The sequence below is a fragment of the Capra hircus genome, chromosome 27 (assembly GCF_001704415.2).
Source record: "Capra hircus breed San Clemente chromosome 27, ASM170441v1, whole genome shotgun sequence".
Classification (NCBI taxonomy): domain Eukaryota; kingdom Metazoa; phylum Chordata; class Mammalia; order Artiodactyla; family Bovidae; genus Capra; species Capra hircus.
The window spans coordinates 14,540,853-14,566,059 of record NC_030834.1 but is presented as its reverse complement, the minus strand read 5'-3'; the positions used below and the strand labels follow the sequence as shown (position 1 = coordinate 14,566,059).

Genomic DNA, 25,207 nt, shown 5'->3' with positions numbered 1-25,207 from the left:
AGACATAGCTTGCGCTAAGCTATGGGACTGCTGATGGGGCTTGACTTTGCTGGATGGAAAATTGGAGATAACAGGAACATGAAATGACCATGTGGCTACTTGCATGCAGTGGTGAGGAGAAGTGAAGTAGACCTTCAGGAATTAACCCCAGGTTTGGGGCTTTCTAGACTTGGGGTTAAAGTAACTGAATGAATGGTGATTTCCTGAAGTGAGATCATGAACAGAGTAGAAGAAACTACTATGGAGAACAAGATGCTGAGTTTGGTTTTTGATCAAGTTATGTGGGAACTACAGAGATATTACTTTGCCAACAAAGGTCTGTCTAGTCAAGGCTATGGTTTTTCCTGTGGTCATGTGTGGATGTGAGAGTTGAACTGTGAAGAAAGCTGAGCTCCGAAGAATTGATGCTTTTGAACTGTGGTGTTGGAGAAGACTCTTGAGAGTCCCTTGGACTGCAAGGAGATCCAACCAGTCCATTTTGAAGGAGATCAGCCCTGGGATTTCTTTGGAGGGAATGATGCTGAAGTTGAAACTCCAATACTTTGGCCACCTCATGCAAAGAGTTGGCTCATTGGAAAAGACCCTGATCCTGGGAGGGATTGGGGGCAGGGGGAGAAGGGGACGACCGAGGATGAGATGGCTGGATGGCATCATGGACTCGATGGACGTGAGTCTGAGTGAACTCTGGGAGTTGGTGATGGACAGGAAGGCCTGGTGTGCTGCGATTCAAGGGGTTGCAAAGAGTTGAACACGACTGAGTGACCAAACTGAACTGAACTGATAATAGTACTATAATACTTCAGTATTCTCTTATTTCTATTTTTTATTTCTAATATTTCAAAAGTATCTAATGATCATCTAAACTATAACCAGTAGCCACACAGTTATACCATCACATGAGTTTGGGTGAACTCCAGGAGTTGGTGATGGACAGGGAGGCCTGGTAAGCTGCAATTCATGGGGTCGCAAAGAGTCGGACACGACTGAGCAACTGAACTGAACCCATGGAATATATACACACTGAATATACCCATGGAATATAGGATGAACCAGTCCATTTGAAAGGAAATCAGTCCTGAATATTCATTGGAAGGACTGATGCTGAAGCTGAAACTCCAATACTTTGGCCACCTGATGTGAAGAACTGACTCATTGAAAAATAGCTTGATGCTGGGAAGGATTGAGGAGAAACGGATGACATAGGATGAGATGGTTGGATGGCATCACCAACACGATGGACATGAGTTTCAGTAGGCTCCAGGAGGTGGTGATGGACAAGGAAGTCTGGTGTGCTGTAGTCTGTGGGGTTGCAAAGAGTCGGAGTGACTGAATGGAACTGAACCCATGGAATGTTCAATGAACTGTCTTTATCAAGCAGTTTGGGTTATGAGCCTGAAGCCCAGGGATCAGCCTCAAACATTAGAATTTGGCAAGTAGTTGGTCTTTAGGGTAGTAATGACCTTGTCCATCAGAAAGATAGGAGGAGCAGGTTTTTATCTGAAATACTTAAGATGGTGTGACTTGGGCTTCCCTAGTAGTCTAGTGGTAAAGAAGTTGCCTTTCAGTGAAAAGGGTGTGGGTTCGATCCCTGGTCGGGGAGCTAAGATGCCATGTGCCTTGCAGCCAAAGAGCCAAAACATAAAACAGAAGCAATATTGTAACCAATTCAGTACGACTTTAAAAAATAGCCCACATCAAAATAAAACAGTCTTATATGATGTTGACTAAGAAAGATGCACAGCCTAAAAGTTGAGTTATGTTTTCTTTGGCAGGAACTTTTTAGAACTTTAAGCCCAGGGCACAGCATCGCAGATAATGCTCAGAAAACTATTCTGAAGAGACAAGGGGAGAAGCCAGGATATATACAAGTTTTTGTAACAAAATACCAGGTAATCAGAATATCAAAGGATTCAGTTCAGTTCAGTTGCTCAGTCGTGTCTGAATCATTGCAACCCCACAGACTGCAGCACGCCAGGCATCCCTGTCCATCACCAACTCCCAGAGTTCATTCAAACTCATGTCCATCGAGTTGGTGATGCCATCCAGCCATCTCAACCTCTGTCATCCCCTTCTCCTCCTGCTCCCAATCCCTCCCAGCATCAGGGTCTTTTCCAATGAGTCAACTCTTCGCATGAGGTGGCCAAAGTATTGGAGTTTCAGCTTCAGCATCAGTCCTTCCAATGAACAGCCAGGACTGATCTCCTTTAGAATGGACTGGTTGGATCTCCTTGCAGTCCAGGGGACTCTCAAGAGTCTTCTCCAATACCACAGTTCAAAAGCATCAATTCTTCAGTGCTCAGCTTTCTTTATAGTCCAACTCTCACATCCATACATAGCTCCTGGAAAAACCATAGCCTTGACTAGATGGACCTTTGTTGACAAAGTAATGTCTCTGCTTTTGAATATGCTATCTAGGTTGGTCATAACTTTTCTTCCAAGAAGTAAGCGTCTTTTAATTTCATGTCTGCAATCACCATCTGCAGTGATTTTGGAGCCCCCCAAAATATAGTCAGCCATTGTTTCCACTCTTTCCCCATTTGCCATGAAGTGATGGGACCAGATGCCATGATTTTAGGATTATTGTTAACCAAAAGAAAACTTCAGGGAGGTAGGAGGAAGGTTCTAGAGGAAGGGGTATATTATGGCTGACTCATGTTGATATATGGCAGAAACCAATGCAATATTGTAAGTAATTAGCCTTTAATTGAAAATTAAAAAAAAAAAAAGAAATCCCAGTATTTCAAGTTAAGGAGTTTAGTGCTTTTCTCTGTATGAAAAGTGAAAATGTTAGTTTCTCAGTTGTGTCCAACTCTTTGCCACCCCACAGACTGTAGCCCACCAGGCTCCTCTGTCCATGGGATTCTCCAGACAAAAATACTGAAGTGGGTATCCATTCCCCTTTCCAGGGGATCTTCCTGATGTATGGATCGAACCCAGGTCTCCTGCGTTGCAGATGGATTCTCTGCCATTTGAGCCAGGAGGGAAGCCCTTTCAGCGTATGGGAAGATACAAGAGTCTGGGGTCATTGAAACCATTCCTTTGATATGCTCCTCAGCTCTCTGGGGCCAGTGTCCTGTGCTTTCTCATCCAGAGATTCCTCAGGTGCACTGCTGGGGGTGCCTGCCGTGGTTGCTGCGAGATGGGCTTGGCATTGGCAGCCCTTCGTTTCCATCCTGAATGCCCTCAGGGCTCACCATTCAGGCAGCTGTGATGTGTGGTTTGGTGGCTGTAACACCCTTTGTTTACTGATAGGCAAGCGGTATTTTAGTTCTCAGTGGTTTCGCATACTACACATTTTCCATCCTCCTCCCAAAATCCCCAAGTGCTGCGGAAGAGAAAGAACAGTGGACCATGGGTAGAATTCTGTACGTGGTTAAGGAGTGAACAGAGGGGAGCCAGAGAGGAAACAGAGAAGGAAAAAAATGACGAGGCACTGAGAAATCCAAGAGTGGAGATTTTTCTTTTTTTTTTTTTTTTAATTATGAAAGTATGATTGCACATTTACAGGAGACTTGGGAAATTACAGTGCAAAACTGCACATAGTTCCATTATATATTACAGTTATTTTTAAGTAGATAAATTAAAAATTTTAGTTGGAGTTTCAGTATCAAAGGAAGAGTGGAGATGTTGATGAAGGAAGAAATGGCTCATGGAGTCAGTGTGATCACCAGATTAAAGTAAGACATAGGAGGGGTCAGTTTATTTGCTTCCATTGACCCAGGACAAAGCAGTGTTATGAGGGTGACAGGAGATGCTCCTCGGCCCAGGAATCAGTGGAAGATGAAAAAATGCAGATGGTATGGATGCCCCCGTCCAAAATTTTGACTTCAGATGAAACATCTAGAGCGCTAGCTGGGGTTAACCATTTGATGGGTCCTAATACAAGCATGACATTTAGACAAGCTCATTTTAACAGGTCATAAGAGCTGGGTTTGAGTTCTGGCATCAACTACCCAGCTTTTTCCTCTAGTCGAGTGTCTCCTAAAACTTGCAGCCTACAAGGAGAAGCATACAGGGAGCTCTTAAAAAAAAAAAAAGAAAAGATTACTGGGCTTTGTTCAAGATCTGTTGAATCATAACGTCTAGGAGTAGGGTCCAGGAATGCTTTTATGATTTTGCTGTCTTCCCACTGTCCGCAAGTCAAGTTTTCTTTGCAGATTCCTCCTTCTCTTCCCATTTCTAAGTATGGTAATACCCTTAAGTCTCTCCTTCACCCACAGGTTTTCCCTAGGTGAAATCTCTCACTCCATAGCACCAGTACTATCTGTCTGTTGTTTACACTTAGTTGCATCTGATTCTTATGCAACCCCAGGATGGTAGCCCACCAGGCTCCTCTATCCATGGGATTTCCCAGACAAGAATAATGGAATGGGCCACCATTTCCTTCTCTAGGAGATCTTCTCCACTCAGGGATCAAACCCACATCTCCTGCATTGCAGGCAGATTCTTTACCAGCTGAGCCACCACACAGTTGAGTGTCTGTTGATACATTGGTTTTCCTCGGCCCTGACCTTACACCTCATCTTCTGATGACTTTGTTCGGTGCCTCCCTGATACATTCACTCAAATATCTAGTCGGCATCTCAACATAATATGTCCCAGAGAAAACTCTCTTGGTTTTCACCCCATCAGCGCTGCTGCAAACCTGTTTCTCCCCAAATTTTCCAGTTCAGTAATGGTGCCTCAGGGCTCATGGAAAGACCTGGGTGTCATCCTTGACTCTTCCATTTCCTTCAGTTACATCCCATCCAGCAACAAGTCCCGCCCCCTCTGTGTCCACAGCACATCCTGAATTTGCCCACTTCCCCCCATCTGGTTATTTCTTTACTGCGATAATCTCACTGCTCACTTTCTTGCCGTACTAAAAGCCATTCTCCACACAGCAGCCAGAAAAATTACTTAAACAACAAAACATACAAGTCATATCATGTTCTTCCCTTGGCTGACCTCTCCCATTGGATTTCCAAGTTCCATGATACTGGCCCCATGGGAATAGCTAGCCTCCTCTTATCTTGCCTTGCCCCAAAATGCTCTCCTTCCCTGCGTCAGCCCTGGTGACTTCTTTTATTACTCAAGTACCCCTAGTTGTCACTACTTCAGAGCCACTGTCATTCCACTTTCCTGGCGAGAGTGCTCCAGACCTCTGAGTAGTTAGTTCTTATTGTGAGCTTTAGTTCTGTCTGCATTATTGGTTAGTCTCTCTGTAAGACTTAATGTGAAATATAGAGCTTGCTACCAACAAAGTGAACAGCATCTGGCTGGAGCGATCTCTTGGATCCTTCCTATTCGGGCAAGATTTATTTAAGGTCAGGCAAAACGCCACTCTCATTTCTTCCACTCACTTGGCCCGAGTAGAAAGCATAGTGCTAGCTAGTTAGTGGCTTATTGCAGCATTTACAGGCTTAAGACACGTGGCCACATCTTGTCCTGATTGACCTTCCAGGCCTCAGGGAGAACTAGGGAAAAGGGAGAATCAAAATGCTAAAAATGCAGGATAAAAAATGTATTTCTTCTTGCTGCTAGGTTGGCGTTTTCTTTTTTATTTCTCCCTTCTTTTTTGCCCCCTGCCTCTCCATCTCTCTGTAGTACTGGTACTGAATTACAATGAGATGGTAAGTATTGAAAGCATTAGGTTCTTTCTAAGTCATGTCATCTTAAACTCTGCTAGTTCATAGCCTTCTCATTTCTGGGGGAGGGCTAGGAGGGCACCCAGGAAAGTCAGGAAAAATTCTTCTGTTGTGTGTTATTCTTAAAACTCTGTCCCATCGACCTTGGAGTTTGTTTGGTGTTCATGCGCTCATCAGGATGCTGGGCTGAAGATAAGCTCTAGTGCTGCTTGTAGGGGACGAGAGTTTTAGGCAGCACTACAGCTGGTGAATCCTGTCTACAGAAGGATAAGGAGTGCCACTTTGCTATCTGCTTCTTGAGAACTGAGCAGACGAGTCTAGTCAATGGCCCCCATTGCTTTTTTCTCCATCAAAAGCACTTTTGTTCAAGACTTGTGGTTACCAAAGGGAAGCGGGTGGGGGAAAGATGGTTTGGAAGATTGCGGTTAGCAGATTCAAACCATTATATATAGGATAAACAACAAGGTCTTACTATATAGCACAGGCAACTATATTCAATACCCTGTGATATACCATAATGGAAAAGAATTTCTTTAAGTGTACACACACACACACACACACACACACACACACACACACACACATATATATATGTATGTATCTGTAACTGAAACACCTTGCTGTCTAGCAGAAATTAACATGACATTGTAAATCAACCATGCTTCAATTTTTTTAAAAAGCACTTGTTTCAGTGGCTGTTCCTACATTCACCTAAAGCTCAGTTTTCCCATTAGAACCACCAGGAGAACAATAGTATTCTCAAACAGAAAGAAGGTGGAACTTACCAGTATTTTGTCCCCATAGGTATCAGCAGAACGTGATGTAAAGATACAGAATATGAGGTATTAACTTTGTTTTAATTTGATTTAATACCTTGAAAACAAAGAAACAGAGAATTCCTGTTTTCACCTGATAACTTTTGTTCAGATGTGCTATTTAGGTCTTGCTTCGGCTGTCCTTTGGGTATTGACATAGCCCAAATCAATATAATCAATACACAGAAGTCACCTTTTATGGAACCTGGAGATAAAGCAAACCTCTGACATTTTCCACAGCGATAATTGCCTTGTGGAGTCCCCACCTATAGTCCTGCTAAGAGAAGTGGTACTGAAGCCTTCTCAAGCGTAGATGGCTACACTGCGTAGCACTTAAGTCCACTGCCGTGTCCCCTGGACCAGGAACGCACACCTGGGCAGGCTAGCTGCTGTGAGTAGACTCAGAATGAGAGACGTACTCAAGAAGGGTAAAGTGATTGTGTACTTGTGGATTCTGGCTCTTCTGAATTTGACTTGATCCTCAAAGAGAATCGGGAGTTGATAGAGGCACCAGAAAGGGAACGATAACAGGTAAAGAAGCAGGCAGTAGTGATCCTGAGATGCCAGAAAGTGAAGTGAAAGTGGAAACCGTTCAGTCATGTCTGACTCTTTGTGACCCTATGGTCTGTAGCCCGCCAGACTCCTCTGTCCATGGGGTTCTTGTCCGAAGGCAAGAATACTGGAATGGGTTGCCCTTCCCTTCTCCAGGGGATCTTCTGACTCATGGATCGAACCCAAGCCTTCTGCATTGCAAGTGAATTCTTTACCATCTGAGCCACCAGGCAAGCCAAGACATGAGTAAATACAATTAACAGATAAGCAGAGGCCATTAAGATAGAACAGAGGGACTTCCCGGGTGGTCCAGTGATTAAGAATCTGCCTTACGATGCAGGGGACTCGGGTTCAATGCCTGGTCAGGGAGCTAAGATCCCATATGCTGCAGGGCAACTCTGCCCGCTTGCCAAAACTGCTGAGCCCGTGCACTGCAACAGAAGGACCTGCATGATGCAACCAAGACCGGATGCAGCTAAAAACAAATTAATATTAAAAAGAATGAAAAGCAGTTGGTTAGGAGGGACACAACATCTGTGCTAAAAGGAGTATGAAATAACCCTGTTAACAGAATTGCATTGACTCTCTTTACCCCCTTGCTTGGCCCTATTCCAGTCTGTTTATCTGCTTGCTTTGTGATCCGTATTCTGTCCTCCAAGTCTGGTGTGCGGTCTTTCTTGGTTTCCAGGGAGTCTTGGACTCAACACTGAGTCTTCCTCATATTCAGTTAATCCTCAAATTGTGATGGAATCTGAATGGATGTTTGTGTGTCCTTGTAAACAAAAGAAGCCAAATACAATGGAATGCGTTGAGTTGGGAATGGCTCAATAGAGAGCAGGTTAAATTAGTACTCAAAGCGTTTTGTGAAACTGCAGCTGTTTCTTCTCACCATAATGTGTCCCTGCTGCAGGATGCTGCCTTCCAACACCACTGTTGCCTGACAAACTATGCTACTTGTTGAGAAAGGGATAATGACACACCGTGCTGGTTATAAAACGATTTATTGACAATGGCAATTTAACAGCAGAGGAACTGCAGAGCACAGGGGAGCTAACGGAGCCCCAGTGTTATTCTGTGGCTCAGAAAAGCAGTCTTGAGTAGCCTCTGCACAACGGGACCCCTGGCATCATCCAAACCCCTGGATGCCCCAATAAAGAGACCCTGTGCATTACACAGCACCAAGGTAGGATCAGAGGGAACGTGGAAAGGTTCACACAATCCAGCGTTCATCTAAGCTGTCCCTCCTTCCCTCTTGCTGCCAGATTTACTCAGCAGTAGCTAAGGTTGTGGGCTTTCCTGGTGGCTCAGTGGTAAAGAATCCTGCCTGCCAATGTTGGAGACGCAGGTTCAGTCCCTGAGTCAGGAAGATCCTCTGGAGGAGAAAATGGCAACCGACTCAAGTGTTCTCGCCTGGGAAATCCCATGGACAGAGGAGCCTGGAGGAGCTATCGTCCGTGGGTTCTAAATGTGTTGTATGTGACTTAGCGACCAAACAATAAGTTAAGGCAACACTTTCCCGAAATCTTAGGACAGAGAAATCTACATGTGGAATTGTCCTTGAGGGCTGGCTGTCCTTCAGAAAGACTGCAACGTCAGAACTAGACAGTTCACAGCCAGGGCATGAAATGACAGCAAGAAGCCGCTTGGCATCAACATGGATTATTGTGTCAAGGATGGACAGAATTCATAGATGTAAGTAAGCCAGAGAGTTTAAGCCAGGCTGGCAAGAGAAGCATCTGTAAATGTACCAAAATACAAGGAGATTATCACCAAAGAAAGAAATGACCTGACAGGAAGCCTTTTCTGTGCTTCCTTTGGGACCTGGAGTTAGGAACTGACTTCTCAGGTCATAACCGTCAGGGGCTGGAGTATTGAGGGCACCAAGCCTTGACTTTCCTTTTGCTGGCATCCATCTGTTCTGCGTGTGAACCAGCCCTTTCTTTACAACAAAGGATCTGTATTTGGCTAAGTTACAAATTCCTTTTATGTATGACAAATGTGGTTTGTTGTCCCTTTAGTAAAATATGGGTGGGAAAGATGTGATGCTGATTGGAATGCCAGTGTATTTGGGCACTAATGGGACTTCGTACCACCCTCCTGCAATCTTAACAAATGACTATGACTATTAAAAAAAAAAAAAAACTATGATTTTTCACTGGCTGATTTGGTTTGAATGAGTAAATTATTTTTATTTCATTGCATTAACTGCCAGAACATTGAATGAGCCGATAACTCCCTGGTGTTTCTGAGCCGCAAAGAACTATTATTCGGAATTGAATTTTTATTGATTTTTCCGTGCTACAGTGACTTTTCCAACATAGGGGCATGAAAGGAAAATGAGAAAAAGGCCACACAGGGCAGAAGGTGAGGAAAGGGAGGCGGCTGCTTCCCGTGGCCTGGCCCCAGATGCACCACTTATTGGCAAGCACTGCTGCCTGGTTGATCTCATGGCTGACCGTATGATTTACAGGTTAGCCAAATACCTGCTTCATCACCTCTTGCTCCTCTTCCCTGCTCTGATTCCAGTCGCTGTGTACCTTGTTGGCATTCTGCTGAGGGACTGAACAGGAGACAGCGTGAACAGGCAGCAGAAGCAGAGTGATGCTCCAGATTGATCAGCACTGATGTTTGCTAGTATCCTTCACACGAGCTATGAAGATGAGAATGAACAAGCATTGCTTTAACAGCATTGCAGTACATTTATCTACTGGAGACGTATGTGGTATATTAGTATATAGTAATCATTAAATGAGTTGACATGGAAGCTCACTGATCGATTTATCCATTCAGCAAATATTTATTTAGTGACCACTGTATACCCTCCCAGGTACTGAAGGGAGGCAATGAACCAGACAGATGAAAGCTCTTTTTATCTGCAGAGATTTCCATAAGTAAAATCACATTAGGATGACTATCTCAGCATGTACTAAAGACTGAAAAATATAGTCCTTCTTGCTTCCTTCTTTAATAGATGTCGTAGGAGTGAAACTTGGTAAAATAAAATGAAACAAAATGTACTTCTTCCCTGGCTTCTGATTCAGTTTGGTCTAGTTTAAAGAATCTTTTGACAACTTGTAGGAAAGAGGGGCTTTTTTTGGACATTATCTTTTTTTTCTGGCTGTAAAAGAAATCCACATTCATCACAGAAAATTTTAGAAAATGCAGAAACAGATGAAGAGTATAATGAATATTCCCATAATTATCCAGTAGCAAATCTTTGAAATGCTGAGTGATTTCTCTTTAGGGCTTTTCCTATGACATATATAGTAATCCCATACCAGTTGCTATTTAAACATTTTTAAATCTTTAATCTTGATGTGTGTGTGTGTGTGTCTGCAGCTTGGTTCAGTTCCCTTCTACAAAATAATGGGAAAATTATTATTTTTTCTTTCCATAGATGATGTGAGTATCAGTGAGATCAGAAGGTAGAAATCTATTTATATTCTACCCTGTCAATATATTATAGGTCGAAGACCAAGTCTAATACAAGAGTGTCCTTATGGGATGTGCTAACTTCTGGGGAGAGAGGTAGCTACACAGGCATTTTGCAGAGACTTGCAAGAAAGAAACCAGAGAGCATGTATATGTAAAACAATGTTTTAAGCCAGTAAAAGCCTGATGGAAATAGTAGATGAGGTATAGTGTGTCTGGTGGAGGCCTGTGAGATGCTCTGCCTCTTCCTACCCATACCTTTCTTTGAAAAACTTTCCTCTAATGATTAAGGTATGTCCTACTGTAATACAGTTTTATGGAACTTTCTACTTCTCTATTTCAACGCCCATCCCTGTACATCTTGAGTGCGTGCTAGGTTGCTTCAGTCATGTCTGAATCTTTGCGACCCTACAGACTGTAGCTCACCAGGCTCCTCTGTCCATGGGATTCTCCAGGCAAGAATACTGGAGTGGGTTGCCATTTCCTTCTCCAGGGAATCTTCCAGACCTAGGGATCAAACCTGCGGCTCCTGCATTGCAGGCAGAATCTTTATTACAGAGCCATGAGGCTTGTTTAGTATCTATCCTCCCTGCTGGAGTGTATGCTGTAGGAAGGCTGGAATGGTCTGCGTCAAGTTCAGTAATGTCCCCCTGCCGCCTGGCATAGTGTCTGTCCGTGACCAACAGTGGGAGTGAATTCTGAATGAGGCTGTTACACATTTATGGAAAACCTGAAGGCAAATTGAGAGAAGGGCTACCCACCGAAACAAGTTTCTAAAGCAAATGTACCTACTTTCATTTGAATATAAACGCATTCTATAAAAAGATAATTTTTACATTTGGAGGAGTACCATCCTTATATATTAAAAAATAGATAAAAGAGATCATTCACTGAATACCATTTTATCTTAGTAATTTATTCAAACGTTTACTTATAATTTAAAATGTCCTTTGAGCTTTTTTTTTAAGTTGGCATAGTATTACATTATATGAATGCACAAAAAGATATTAACCATTCCCATATGATTAAATATTTAGATTATTAGCAGTCATTCAGCATTGGAAGTGATGATTTGAAGAATATCACTATGCTACATTTTTCTATATAGCTCTTTAATAGTTTTCTTAGAAAATTTTAGTAGTAGAATTACTGAATCATATAAATGAACTCTTTTTAATAATAGCTCTACTGAGATTTAATCCATATGACTTGGCAATTAATTCATCTATTTAAAGCATTCAATTTGATAGTGTTTAGTTTGCTCTCAGAATTGTGTGATCATCATTGTTGTTTAGTTGCTAAGTAGTGTCCAATTTTTGTCACTCTGCAGACTATAGCCCACCAGGCTCCTCTATCAGTGGGTTTTCCAAGCAAGAATACTGGAGTGGGTTGCCATTTTTATCTCCAAGGGATCTTCCTAGACCAGGGATTGAACCCACATCTCCTGCATTGGCAGGCGGATTCTTTACCACTGAGCCACCAGGGATGCCCTGTGCAATTATTACCAGAGTCCAGCGGAGAATACTTATCACATCATAAAACAGAAGCATTCCTAGCCCTTCCCCCCACCTCCCCTGCAGCCCTAATTAAATGCTTATCAACTTTCTCACTATATGTATTTACCTATTTTGGACATTTTTTCATTTAATAAATGAAATCGTACAATATGTGGTCTTTTCTAACTCATTTTTTTCATTTAGCATTGTGTTTTCAAGATTCCTCTACATTGTAGCATGTACCCATCCTTTGTATATTTTTATTGCCAAATAATATTTGGTTTTATGAATATACCAGTATTAATTTATTAGATAGTGAACTCCTGAATTAACTTGTAAGGACATTTGGTACGTATTATAGGTTTCATGTTTAACCATTTTCATTTCTCTTAGCAATGTTTACGGAGAGGGCAGTGGCACCCCACTCCAGTACTCTTGCCTAGAAAATCCCATGGACGGAGGAGCCTTGTAGGCTGCAGTCCATGGGGTCGCAAAGAGTCGGACACGACTGAGCGCCTTCACTTTCACTTTTCACTTTCATGCATTGGAGAAGGAAATGGCAACCCAATCCAGTGTTCTTGCCTGGAGAATCCCAGAGATGGGGAAGCCTGGTGGGCTGCCATCTGTGGGGTCGCACAGAATCGGATACGACTGAAGCAACTTAGGAGCAGCAGCAGAAATGTTTAAGCCTGTTCAGTTCTCTCAGTCAGTCAGTTCAGTCGCTCAGTCATGTCCGACTCTGTAACCCCATGGATTGCAGCACGCCAGGCTTCCCTGTCCATCACCAACTCCCGGAGCTTGCTCAAACTCATGTCCATCAAGTTGGTGATGCTATCCACTCATCTCATCCTCTGTTATCCACTTCTCCTCCTGCCTTCAATCTTTCCCAGCATCAGGGTCTTTTCCTGTGAGTCAGTTCTTCGCATCAGGGGGCCAAAGTGTTGGGAGTTTCAGCTTCAGCATCAGTCCTTCCAGTGAACATTCAGGACTGAATTCCTTTAGGATGGACTGGTTGGATCTTCTTGCAGACTGAGGGAATCTCAAGAGTCTTTTCCAACACCACAGTTTAAAAGCATCAATAATTCTTCAGCATTCAGCTTTCTTTAGTGTCCAACTCTCACATCCATATGTGACTGCTGGAAAAACCATAGCCTTGACTAGACAGACCTTTGTTGGCCAAGTAATGTCTCTGCTGTTTAATATGCTGTCTAGGTTGATCATAACTTTCTTTCCAAGGAGTAAGCGTCTTTTAATTTCGTGGCCGCAATCACCATCTGCAGTGATTTTGGAGTCCAAAATATAAAGTCTGTCATTGTTCCCATTGTTTCCCCATCTGTTTACCATGAAGTGATGGGACTAGATGCCATGATCTTAGTTTTCTGAATGTTGAGTTTTAAGCCAACTTTTTCACTTTCCTCTTTCACTTTCAAGAGGCTCTTTTCATTCAGTTCTCTGTACTCTTTCTAAAACTGGAAACTATCCTTTAAAACAAAGAAACAAACAAAACAGAGGCTGTTTGGAAGAGTAAAGAGACATACTGACGCTTTTAACATTAGTATTTCAGTAACAATTAGTGATATTGACACTTCTAAATATCTTTTATTAGTCATTTGTGTCCTTTTGTAAGTTATGTTTTCCTGCCCCTTTGACATTTTATTTTAGGGTATTTATCCTTCTCACTTTGTTCCAAAAGTGCCCTTTATAATGTATTAAGACTGTTAAACCTCTGCCTATAATTTTTCTTATAGTGTTTTAGGTAGAAACATTTTTCAATTTTGACAAAGCAGTATCTGCTGATCATTTCCTAAGGTGGTATTCCTCCAATTTTGGGTTTAGAAAAGGCTTTCCTAACTTAAGATCCAATAAGTATTTTATTACTGCTGTGGCTTTGTAGATAATATTTTTATTAAGATGGGATTTGTTTTGATATGAAATAAGACATAGATCTCACTTTATCTTTTTATCCAAACAGCCATCCTAATTTGTACATTGTATATCAGTATGAGGATCTTCCCTGGTGGTTCAGGCAGTAAAGCATCTGCCTACAATGCGGGAGACCTAGGTCCAATCCCTGGGTGGGGAAGATCTCCTGGAGAAGGAAATGGCAACCCACTCCAGTATTTTTGCCTGGAAAATCCCATGGACGGAGGAACCTGGTTAGGCTACAGTCCATGGTGTCACAAAGAGTTGGACACGACTGAGCGACTTCACTCACTCACTCACTCATATCAGTATAAGTATATAATATTTAGTATATATCATATGCTAACATGTTTTTATTTGAGTGCCTTTGAAAAGTGTTGTAGTTTATAAACAATTTGTATATTGATTAATGACATGGCTTTATAATAGGATATAATAATAGATGTGACCTTAATTAAGTCCTGTTGGTGATGGACAGGGAGGCCTGGCATGCTGTGATTCATGGGGTCACAAAGAGTCGGACACGACTGAGCGACTGAACTGAACTGAACTGATGCACCCAGTGCACTTAGAAGGATTTTGCACATATTAGCATTTAATTCAGACCCAACTATGTGTAATAGAAATTAGTATGTTCATTTTCCAGATAAGGAATCTGAGGCAAAGAGAAATAAAGATACTTATCAAGTCAAGGTGCTAGTAAGTGGCAGACCAACAATTCAGCCAGATACAGGCATACCTCATTTCAGTGTGCTTTGCTTTATTGAAGGCATGAAAACAGTATTAATATTGTGCATCTCCATTAGAACTCTTGGATGACCACATACATTGTCAATGAAATCTCAACAATGAGCTTAAAATAGTCAGCACATCAGGTTTTAGGCAGATGAGTTATTATCCAGGCTTTGTTGTTCTGTTATAGAACTTAGGCAGAGTGAATTTAGCATCCTTCTTTAGGGCCATTGGATTTTCAGAACGCTAAATAAATGCTGGCTTCAGCTGAAAGTCATCAGCTACATTAGCTAGCCCTAACAAGGGTTGATATTGGCCATTCTGATAGAAGTGAGGTGGAGTTGACTTTTGCATTTCTCTGGTTAGTGATGTTGAACACCTTGTCATGTACCCACTGGCCGTTTGTACATCTTCTTTGGAAAACTGTCTGTTTGGGTCCTTTGCTCACTTTTTATTTGGATTGGATTATTTGGTTTTTACTATTGAGTCAAATGAGTTCCTTATATATTTTGGATATGATGCCCTATCAAATATATAGTTTGAAAATATTTTCTCTCATTCCTCAGGTTGCCTTTCATGTTGATCGTTTCTTTCGCTGCACATAGTCTGTTAATTTTATATAGTCATTGTTGTTGCTTGTGATTTTGTTGACATATACAAAAATGTTGTTAAGGAGGTTTTTTTTTTTCCCCTTTGTTTTCCTATAGGAGTTTCACAGTTTCAGGTTTTTATGTATAAGTCTTTGATCCATTTCAAGTTAACTTGTGTGTGTGATCTAAGGGAAGGGTTCTCTTGTATATTTCATTCTTTTTTATTTGCATATATCCAAATTTTCCTGCACCACTACGGAAGAGACTGTCTTTTTCCCATTTGGTACATTTGTATCTCGTTTCAAATATTAGTTAGCCATATATATGAAGGTTTATTTCTGGACTCTCAATTCTATTTCATTCATCTATTTCCCTGCTTTTATACCCATACCACACTGTTTTGATGACTGTTGCTTTGTGGTGTAGTATGAAATCAGGAAATGTCATGCCTCCAGCTTTGTTCTTTTTTCTCAAGATTGTTTTGGCTCTTAAGTGTCTCTTGTGATTCCAAGCTAAATTTAGAATTTCTTCTCTTTTCCCATGAAAATGACAGTGGGATTTTGATAGGGATTGCATTGAATCTAAGATGGCTTTGGATAAAAGACATTTTAACAATGTTAACTCTTTATGAAAATTTTAGTTACTTCTGTTTATTTATTGTAAAATACTTGTAAAATTATTTTTTACAGTTTTAGAAATTTTGTTAAAGATTTCAACTATAATATACCTAGAACAGTTTTTCTTTTCCAAATTATTTTGCCTTGTATCCAGTGAGCTCTTTTGCAAACTTAAGTTTTTTCTCAACTCAGAGAAAACTGAATTTTATCATTATTAATTTAATTATCATTTATTTTCTTTACACTTACTGTCTTCTTCTAAACTATTGTATTTAAATTGTATTTCTCTAACTCAGCATTTTTTTGTTGTTGTTTATTTCATCCTTTTTCTGGGAAACTCATTTATCATTTTGTCGGTTCCTCCTAGCTCACATGTTCAACTTATGTTTATTGAACTAAGAACCTTTCCTGTATCAGAAGGCTCTGGGACTATAAGAACAGAACACTGCTACTGCTAAATCACTTCAGTTGTGTCCGACTCTGTGTGACCCCATAGACGGCAGCCCGCTAGGCTCCCCCGTCCTTGGGATTCTCCAGGCAAGAACACTGGAGTGGGTTGCCATTTCCTTCTCCAGTGCATGAAAGTGAAAAGTGAAACTGAAGTCGCTCAGTCGTGTCCGACTCCTAGCGACCCCATGGACTGCAGCCCACCAGGCTTTTCTTTCCCTGGGATTTTCCAGGCAGGAGTACTGGAGTGGGGTGCCATCGAATATCTCAGACATAAAGCCCATACTCATTGAACTGATGATCGAGTGAGGAAAACAGAGATAGAATATGTAATTATTAGAGTTCTTCTGGAGAACATTTTTTAAACTAGGATCTGCTGGATGCTAAGCTACTGCTATCTCTAAAATGAATGGTTTGTATTTTGTGAAGCTAGGGCTAGGACTCCCTTGCCAGAACCTAGCTCCCTGAAGGTTTCACCAATAGGGGGCGCCAGAGAAGACTGCAGAGTGAAAGAGGAAGGGAAGGCTACTTCTCTCTGTTCATTTTCTATCTCTGTCAACATCATCCCAGCAGAATTTCTATACAGAAGTGGCAGCAGCTTCTTGGTTCCCAGTTAAAGTAGTTCCAGATCCAGCTTTTTTATCTGCTGCACCCCATCCCTGCCTCTCCTCCAAGAGATGCCAGCACCACCAGCCCTTCTTCCGAGGTCTAGGTCTTAAGTCCTGGGTCCCTCTTGCAAGCTCCTGAGGTGCCAGCATGCTGTGCCCTCTCCTTGGAGAGCAGGGCCCTCTCTAAGCTTCAAAGTTCTCTAACCTCAGTGTCTTCCTTTCGTTCCCTCACCCCCCATCCCTGGGACGGGAACAGCTCCTAGGAGTTCCCCTTTTCCCTATTTAGCCCTTCAATTTTTATATTAATATTTTCTGTGTGCTCCTGTTTCTTGCCTGGATCCTGCCAAATCTGTCTTCTGTTTTACTAGTTCGATTTTCAGCCATCTTCAGTGTGTTGTTTACTGTCTCCATGACATATATTTCTAATTCAGCAGTCTTGTTTTGTTTTTCATGCATAGTGGCAGTTTTCTTGATCTCAGATGTTATCCTATTTATAAATCCCTACTGTAGATTCTCAGTTACTATTTCCTTTTGATTTTAAATAACTTAAATTAGAAGTTCTCCGAAAATGCCTCTTGTTTCCAGTCTTAGAGGAAACCATTTCAATTCTATGGTTTATCTCCTTCATTTATAGTGTAATTCTTTTTTACAAGCCTGGGGATGCTTTTCCTACTGTTAGAACTGACACAGTTTTCTCTGTGAATCTTTCAAGCCTTGGAACTCGCATAGGTGATCAAAGTATCTAGTTTGCCAGTTCAGAAATTGTCAGGAATTCCCTGGTGGTCCAGTGGTTAGGGCTCTACTTCTTTCACTGCCAGGAGCCTGGGTTCAGTCCCTGATCGGGAACTAAGATCCTGCAAGCTGCCTGGCAGGGTCAAGACAAATACAGAAGGAAAACAAACAAGCAAAAACCCTAAGCAAGTAAACAAACAGCAAAACTAGATTGAGTGACCTATGATGAGACTCATAAGTGGAGCTGAAATCATTTACCTCTATGTCTAAGAATTTATTTCTATAATTTTTGGTATATTTAGTAACTCTCTGGAATCTGTCTGGTATGTTTGTCCTCTTTGGGAATGAAAAATACCAGAGTTCCCTGCCACCAGGATTAGGCACAAGCCAGAACTCTGACACTTGGCTTTCTTACTTGGTGTGATACCTGGTGCGTGATGGGCTGCCTTTGATGAGTTGGCGCCATGCCTGTGACACCAGTTGTTGCCTGACCCTCTGTCTTCTGCCTTGATTTGTCCTGTCTCTGCATTTAGAAGTGGATATATACTTCTTATTGGAGAACTTCAGCAGTGATTACCAGTGTCAATTGGAAGGATCAGGACGTCATGTGGCTCCTTTCTTCAATCTGATCCTGACTGTAAGAGATCAAAAAGAAATTTCTCCCGGCTTCTTGCTTATAGACAATGCCCTTTCCTGTATGCCAGTGTCAATACAGGGTTTTCCTTCCTTTCTTATTTTTTTATTTTTTTAAGATTTATTTAACTGGCTGCTCCAGGTCTCTGTTGCAGCACGTGAAATCTTTCAGTTGTGGGACATGGGATCTAGTTCCCTGACCAGGGATTGAACCCCGGACCCCCTGCTTTGGGAGCACCGAGTCTTAGCCACTGGACCACCAGAGAAATCCTCAGTGTTTTCCTTTCTTTATGTTTGCTTAGCTAGTTCCTTAAGCAGGTGGGAGTGTGGAGGAAAAACAACTTCTAGTTTCTTCTCACTTGCTGATGTGTGGAAATACCCAAAAACTCTGCATTTTGTTCCCATTTCCATTTCTAGTGAGCAAAGAAAGGAACTAGAAGACAAAATGGAAATAGTATAAGACAAAATAGAAATTCCCACTCTCTGTTTTCTGTGCTTCATTGGGTTGAATGCAGATTATTTGGTGTTGTCAAAACGGCAATCATTGTGTAGCAGCAATGGGTAAGACTTCCTTTTCGAAAACAAAGCAATCAAAGAAAAGGAAAAAGTACCAAACAAACCGAACAGAATTATGCACAAAAATACCACCGTTTCTTTCCATTAGCAAACTGACGTGTCGTGTGAGAGTCCCCCACGCTCTGCAACAGGCTCATTTCAATACAGAGTCATCTCTCTTATCTGTGGTTTCAGTTACCCACAGTCAACCTTAGTCTGAAAATATTAAATGGAAAATTTCAGAAATAAACAATTCATAAGTTTTAAGTCACATGCTCTTCCGAGTAGCATGATGCAATCTCCTGCCATCCAGCTGCATCCTGCACAGGAAGTGAATCATCTCTTCGTCCAGTGTGTCCTGCGCGTTAATCTTAGTAGCCGTCTTGGTTACAGGATCAGCTGTCCTGGTATGACAGTACTTGTGTTTTAAAAGAAGTAACCCTTGTTTTAATTAATAATGGACCCGAAGCATAAAGATAGTGATGCTGGAAATTCAGGCACACCAAAGAAATGCTGAAAAATGCTTTCTTTAAGTGAAAAAGTGAAAGTTCTTAATAAGGACTTAGTAAGGGAAGAAAAATTATATGCTGAGCTTAAGATCTATGGTAAGCATGAATCTTCTCTGCATGAAATGATGAAGAAGGAAAAAGAAATCCTTGTTCGTTTTACTGTTTCCCCTCAAACTAAAAACATTACACCACACTGAAGTGCTTAGTTAAGATGGAAAAGTGCTAAATTTGTCCAGTAAGGTATGAACTGAAGATATTTTGAGAGAGACTATATTCATGGAATATTTATTACAGTATACTGTTATAATTGTTCTATTTTAGTCTTAGTATGTTGATCTCTTACTGTGTCTGCTTTATAAATTGAACTTTATCATAGGGATGTATGCATAGGAAAAAAAAAAGATATATAGGATTTGGTACAATCTGTGGTTTCAGGCACCCACTGGGTTCTTGGAATGTATCCTCCATGAATAAGGGGCTTTCCTATAGTCCTGATGAGTAAACTAGTCATAAGGAAAGCGGATTTTTTAAAAATTTATTTATTGATTTGTTTGGCTGCATCAGGCCTGAGTTGTGGCACATAGGATCTTCTTTGCATTCTGTGAGATCTTTTGTTTTGGTGTGCAGGCTCAGTAGTTGTAGCCCGCCTGTTTAGTTATCCCATGGCATGTGGGATCTTAGTTCCCCAACTAGGGAGTGAACCCACATTCTCTGCATTGCAGCACAGATTCTAAGCCACTGGACCACCAGGGACGTTCCTGGAAAGGGGATTTTTGAGCAAAGGAGAATTTGTGGTCCAACTGTGCAGGAAATGTGAGATTTTTCATTCTGGGGTTTATTCACATCCCCATCCCTCATAGTTTTGTTATCAATTATATGAACTTCGTCAAACTTGGAATGAGAAATTCTGAATCATAAAGGCTGTGGCAATTTGCACATCTGCCGTGGCAATTTACAGATCTCTAATAGAAGGAAGCTTGGCTTTACAATTTGGGAGGACAGCAGAGAAACGGGAACATAGATCCTGCCACCTGCCTACAGTGAGTCCTTGTAAGGACTCACATACACTTGGCTTCACATACACTCACGATGATCTCCAGACAGACAGCCCTGCTGAAAAAAGACATCAGTCGCCTCTGGGAAGGAAAACATTAAGAGTAAAATTCCAAAGAAAGTGAATACATGGATTGCTGGGCTTGTTATTCATGGCGTGTTTCTGACTTGCAAAAAGCAAGTTTAATGTATTTATACCATCTATACAGATGTAACTGATTCTGAAGCTCTGCTCTTTACACAGAACATATTTCATGTTAGTGCAAGCACTAAAGAAAATTAAATCAATAAATCCACAGCCTGTAATTTGAGATCCTCAGTTGAAGAAAAATACATTGTCTGGGAGGGAGGGGCAGGTCTTGAGGAAGGCTTGTCAAACTGTCTTCACTCCACTGTCCCAGGCTTTCAAATGACAGCAGAAATAAGCTTGTGAGGTTCAATTATCAAAGTATTGTTATGACACCTCCAAAAGAAGTAGAGGCCAGCCCCCACTCTTGCTAATGAAGCATATGCTTAAGTGGAAAGCCATGCAAATGATACTCTTTCTCTCTTTCTCAACTGTCCCCGTGTGTGTCCTTTCCCCTGAAAAAGATTTGCTGGTGAGTACTCAGAGACTAATGTCTGGACACGTGGTAAATTCTTCCCCATCCCTGGCGTTGATATTCTCTGTGACCACTGGCAAGCCAATTAACCCCTCCAAGTGTCACCCTTCTACGTGCAAAAGGTTAATGGTGCAGCTTGTTTGCAAAGAGCCTGGAGTCTTCCATGAAAGGCACTACATGGATGCCCAGCGTTGTTGTTGGACTGGAGGGCGTTGTGATTTTTAAATTATATGTTTGATTGGATAGGTTATAGATTTTGTTGTGGTTGAATGTTGCCTCTTCTCCCTGGTTACAAATAAAAGACTAATAGCTAATCACACTCTATTACCATCTTCTAGAGCTCCCTAGAGGGCGAAGTGAATGCAGAGGTTACAGATTAATAATGCATTCTTTAGTTAATAAAATCACGTGCACCTCAGATGCATAATAGCTGTGGATGGCAATTTATTAGACCAAGTGTTTTATCAGATGCTAAGTAGATAATGCTAGCAAAGACTCATGAAGTAATGAGTTTTTCTTTCCTGCTCTCCTAGTAAATCTTCTATCCATCATATCAGTAGAGAATATTAGGGATAGTTTGCTTAAGGCTTATTTGAAATGTGTTTGAATATTCAGGAAAAGGATTCTTAGATTCTGGAACTCCTGAAACCAGGGGTGTGTGTGTGTGTGTGTGTGTGTGCCTAGATTGTGACATTAAGCTCACTGTTTTATCATCTTTGGAGCAAATGTGGATCTTCCTGGCCCCAGAGCAAAGTGTTTTATCTTTCCCATTCTTTGCAGATTTACGGAAAAACTTTGAGCAAGACCCGCAGGGAAGGGAGGTACCTATCGAAGGCATGATTGTGCTACACTGCCGGCCGCCTGAGGGAGTTCCTGCTGCGGAGGTAAGACCAGGCCAGTTCCCAAGACGGGGGACTGAGTCCTATGTGCTCACAGGAGACATAAGCCAGCCTGGCCAGGCCTTCTTGCTGCCTGGACCCAACCGCTAAAGATGGTGAAGCGACTGATGGGAATAAGCTGGAAGAGGAAATTGTCTCTAATTTCTTAAGCTCTCGCCAGCCAGTTTGGGTGGAAACTGTTGCGTGCCCTTCCTCCTGGGGACCTCAGTGATGCCACTGCCTGCTCTGTGGCCTCATCCGTCACCCAGGGCACTCTGCTTTGTACATTGGTTTCTAGATCCATCTAACAGGCAAAGTCACATGAAAACAATGTAGAAAGAAGGTGGTCGGGCTCCATTGCTGAGTTTCACGGGTGTTCGCACTTATCCTTCATTTGCTTACGAAACAGACAACCCTGGAGTGTTTGTTATGTTTTAGGCACTGCGCTGGCATGGGGGACACACAAAGTGTTGGAGGTCACAAATCTCTGAACCGTTATCTGTTGTTCACAGTGAGGCAGTAGGAATCCAGAGTAGTCATAGTTTTTGCTCCTTGCTGGTTTTCCAGAAGCTTCTATCATACACTTAGAGTATAATTGTCATTAATAACACACTGTACTGGTGGGGATGGTGTTCTTTCAGTCACTGTTAAAAGAGGTTCTGATAGACTCGTAATATGGGTATTAAGATAATATTGTGGGGTCTATTCAGAAGTACAAAGATTGCTTGGTAAAGTCCTATTTTGGGGTTGGCCGAAAACTTCATTCGGGTTTTCCTGTATAAGCTGATGGAAAAGCCTGAACAAATGTTTTAGCCAACCCAGAACGTATGCAAACATAGGTCTGAGTCCAACAGTAGAGAGACCAGCTATGACTCTTCTCTGAGCAGCTAGGGGAAGGTCCTGAGAGTCCTGGTTTCTTCACTAAGAAGTAGAGATATTAAAGCAATAGGAAACTTTGTTGCGCGTTGCTGTGGGATTTTGCAATTGGAAGGACAGAAGAGTAAAAAGTACCAGGGCGAACCAAAAACAGACAGACTTGCTGATCCAGACAAGAAGCCTGCAGGGTGGATTCTATTCAAAGCTCCCAAACTTCCCTGAAATGAAGTAAACGGACTTGAAAATTAAAGTGAACGCTCCATGCGTAATGTGAAATGATGAGAAAGGAAAATGCTTATTTTTAGATTTGTATTTAATGTGAAGCAAACAGATATTTGATCTCCTTGGGCTGCCGCCTTGTTCTGTACAGATAGTGCCCTGGATTTCCGAGGCGGGGAACAGGTGACTGGGTGTTATGAGGCCGGGTGAATGTCGGTATCATTGAGGACACCCCATGTGTTCCTGGGGGACTCACTCAGGTACCAGCCATTTGCTATAATCGCACCATCTCTCATAACCAGGCTTTCTGCCAGGCCTGGGCTGGGTCACTGTGTCAACTCTGAAGCACCAGAGAGCAGTGAAGATGGGCAGAAGGTCATGGTTTTATTATCTGTTCTGTGGGAACCAAACATTCTCTAGATGTCTAAAAATCAATTTTTACACCTAGAAGAGAGTTTAGATATTTACTTGGCACGGCCTTTCCATTTTAGGGGCAAGAAAACTGATACTCAGGTCAATGACCCACCAAAGGTCTTACACCCATTTAAGTCATAACACTGTTCAATCTTCCCAAAGTTCCTCAGAACACTCAGAGAAAAGGCCACTTTCATGCCTTATGTGGTCCGGGATAATCAGGCCTGCTCTTACCTCTGACCTCATCAGTTGTTCAGTTTCCAGCCCTGCTGTAGCCACATTAGCCTCCTCACTCTTCAACAGCTGCACCAGCCATGCGCCTGTCTCAGGACCTTTGCACATGCTGACCCCTCTGCTGGAACACTCTTCCCCAGTTACTCCATTGTTTCTTCCCTTCCTTCAGGGCTTTCCTGCTCAGTGAGGCCTGTTCAGGGCACTCTGATGACAATGTCGGTTCCTTACCCTACATGTATACTTTCAAGCCTCTGTCTCTGTATTTATTTACTCCTTAGCTCTTAGCACAACCATACTGTATTTATTCAACTTATTTTCTATTAGAATTTAAGCTCCACAAGGAGACTTTTGTTTGTTTGGCCATGCTACACAGAATGTGGGATCTTAGTTACCTGGCCATGTTAGCACGGAGTCTTAAAATCACTGGACCTCCATGGAAGTCCCATGTTTATCTTTGTATTGCTTTATCCCCAGAACAGAAAAGAGTGCTTCTCACATCCAGGTGTCCAATAAATATCTGTTGAATATGAATGAAAAGTAGTTCCCTGCCTTTATTCCTGAATATTGGAGGTAGTCCTGGGACTCAGCCCAGACAAAACTGTGAAATCCACTGGACTCTTGTTTTTGTCTTTTCTCCTGAGTGTTAGAAAATGGGTATACGTCCTTCTTCATTTAGTCTTTGAAGACACAATGAAAATAAAGAACAGAGAAGAGAAAGATAAGCAGTGTGTAACCTGGTAGGGTAAGAGCCAAAAGGGAAAATGTGCCTTGATATATAAACGTGTCCATGAGTTTGTACACGTGCACACACACATTGAAGTGGCTTCCCAGAGAGCTCAGGGATTTAGGAATTATAAGGACTCCAGGGCTCTTTGGGGCCATGGTTGGGAGGGAAGATCCCTGTTGGAGGAAGAATTAGCCTCCAGGAAGCAAGCAGCATTCCTAGCTGGTCAACTGTTGGGTTGGCCAAAAGGTTCATTCAGATTGTCGGTACCATTGTATGGAAAAACCCAAATGAATCTTTTGGCCAACTCAGTCCTTGGGAAAGGCTGAACTTGGGTTGAATTTGGAATCTGCTCTTGAAACATCCCTCCACCTTTCTTGCCCCAACACTGTCCTTGAAAGGAAATGAGTTGTCCCTATTGGCTCCATTCCTTTTTCCATCTTTACGTCTCTTTTGTTTATTTGTTATTGGAATATAGCGCTTCCCAGGAGGCTCAGTGGTAAAGATTCTGCCTGCCAATGCAGGAAATGCGGGTTTGATCTCTGGATAGGGAAGATCCCCTGAAAAAGAGAAAGGCAACCCACTCCAGTATTCTTGTCTGGAGAATCCCATGGACAGAGGAGCCTGGCGGGCTATAGTCCATGGGGTTGCAAAGAGCAGGACATGACTGAGTGCACATAATAGTGGCTTTATGATGTTGTATTACTTTCTGCTGCTGCTGCTGCTAAGTCGCTTCAGTCGTGTCCGACTCTGTGTGATCCCACAGACGGCAGCCCACCAGGCTCCCCTGTCCCTGGGATTCTCCAGGCAAGAACACTGGAGTGGGTTGCCATGTCCTTCTCCAATGCGTGAAAGTGAAGTCGCTCAGTCGTGTCCGACTCTTCGCGGTTCCATGGACTGCAACCTACCAGGCTTGTCCACCCATGGGATTTTCCAGGC

The 25,207-nt window shown here is 42.2% G+C and overlaps 1 protein-coding gene across 1 annotated transcript in view; it reads left to right on the top strand.

The window, feature by feature from the left end:
• The window catches only part of UNC5D (unc-5 netrin receptor D), a 631,871-nt gene that overhangs the window by 386,630 nt on the left and 220,034 nt on the right, over positions 1-25,207 (top strand). Inside the window, exon 4 of the mRNA XM_018042118.1 lies at positions 21,704-21,807. Within this exon, the coding sequence (XP_017897607.1) occupies positions 21,704-21,807 (104 nt within the window). The remainder of the gene's footprint in view (positions 1-21,703; positions 21,808-25,207) is intronic.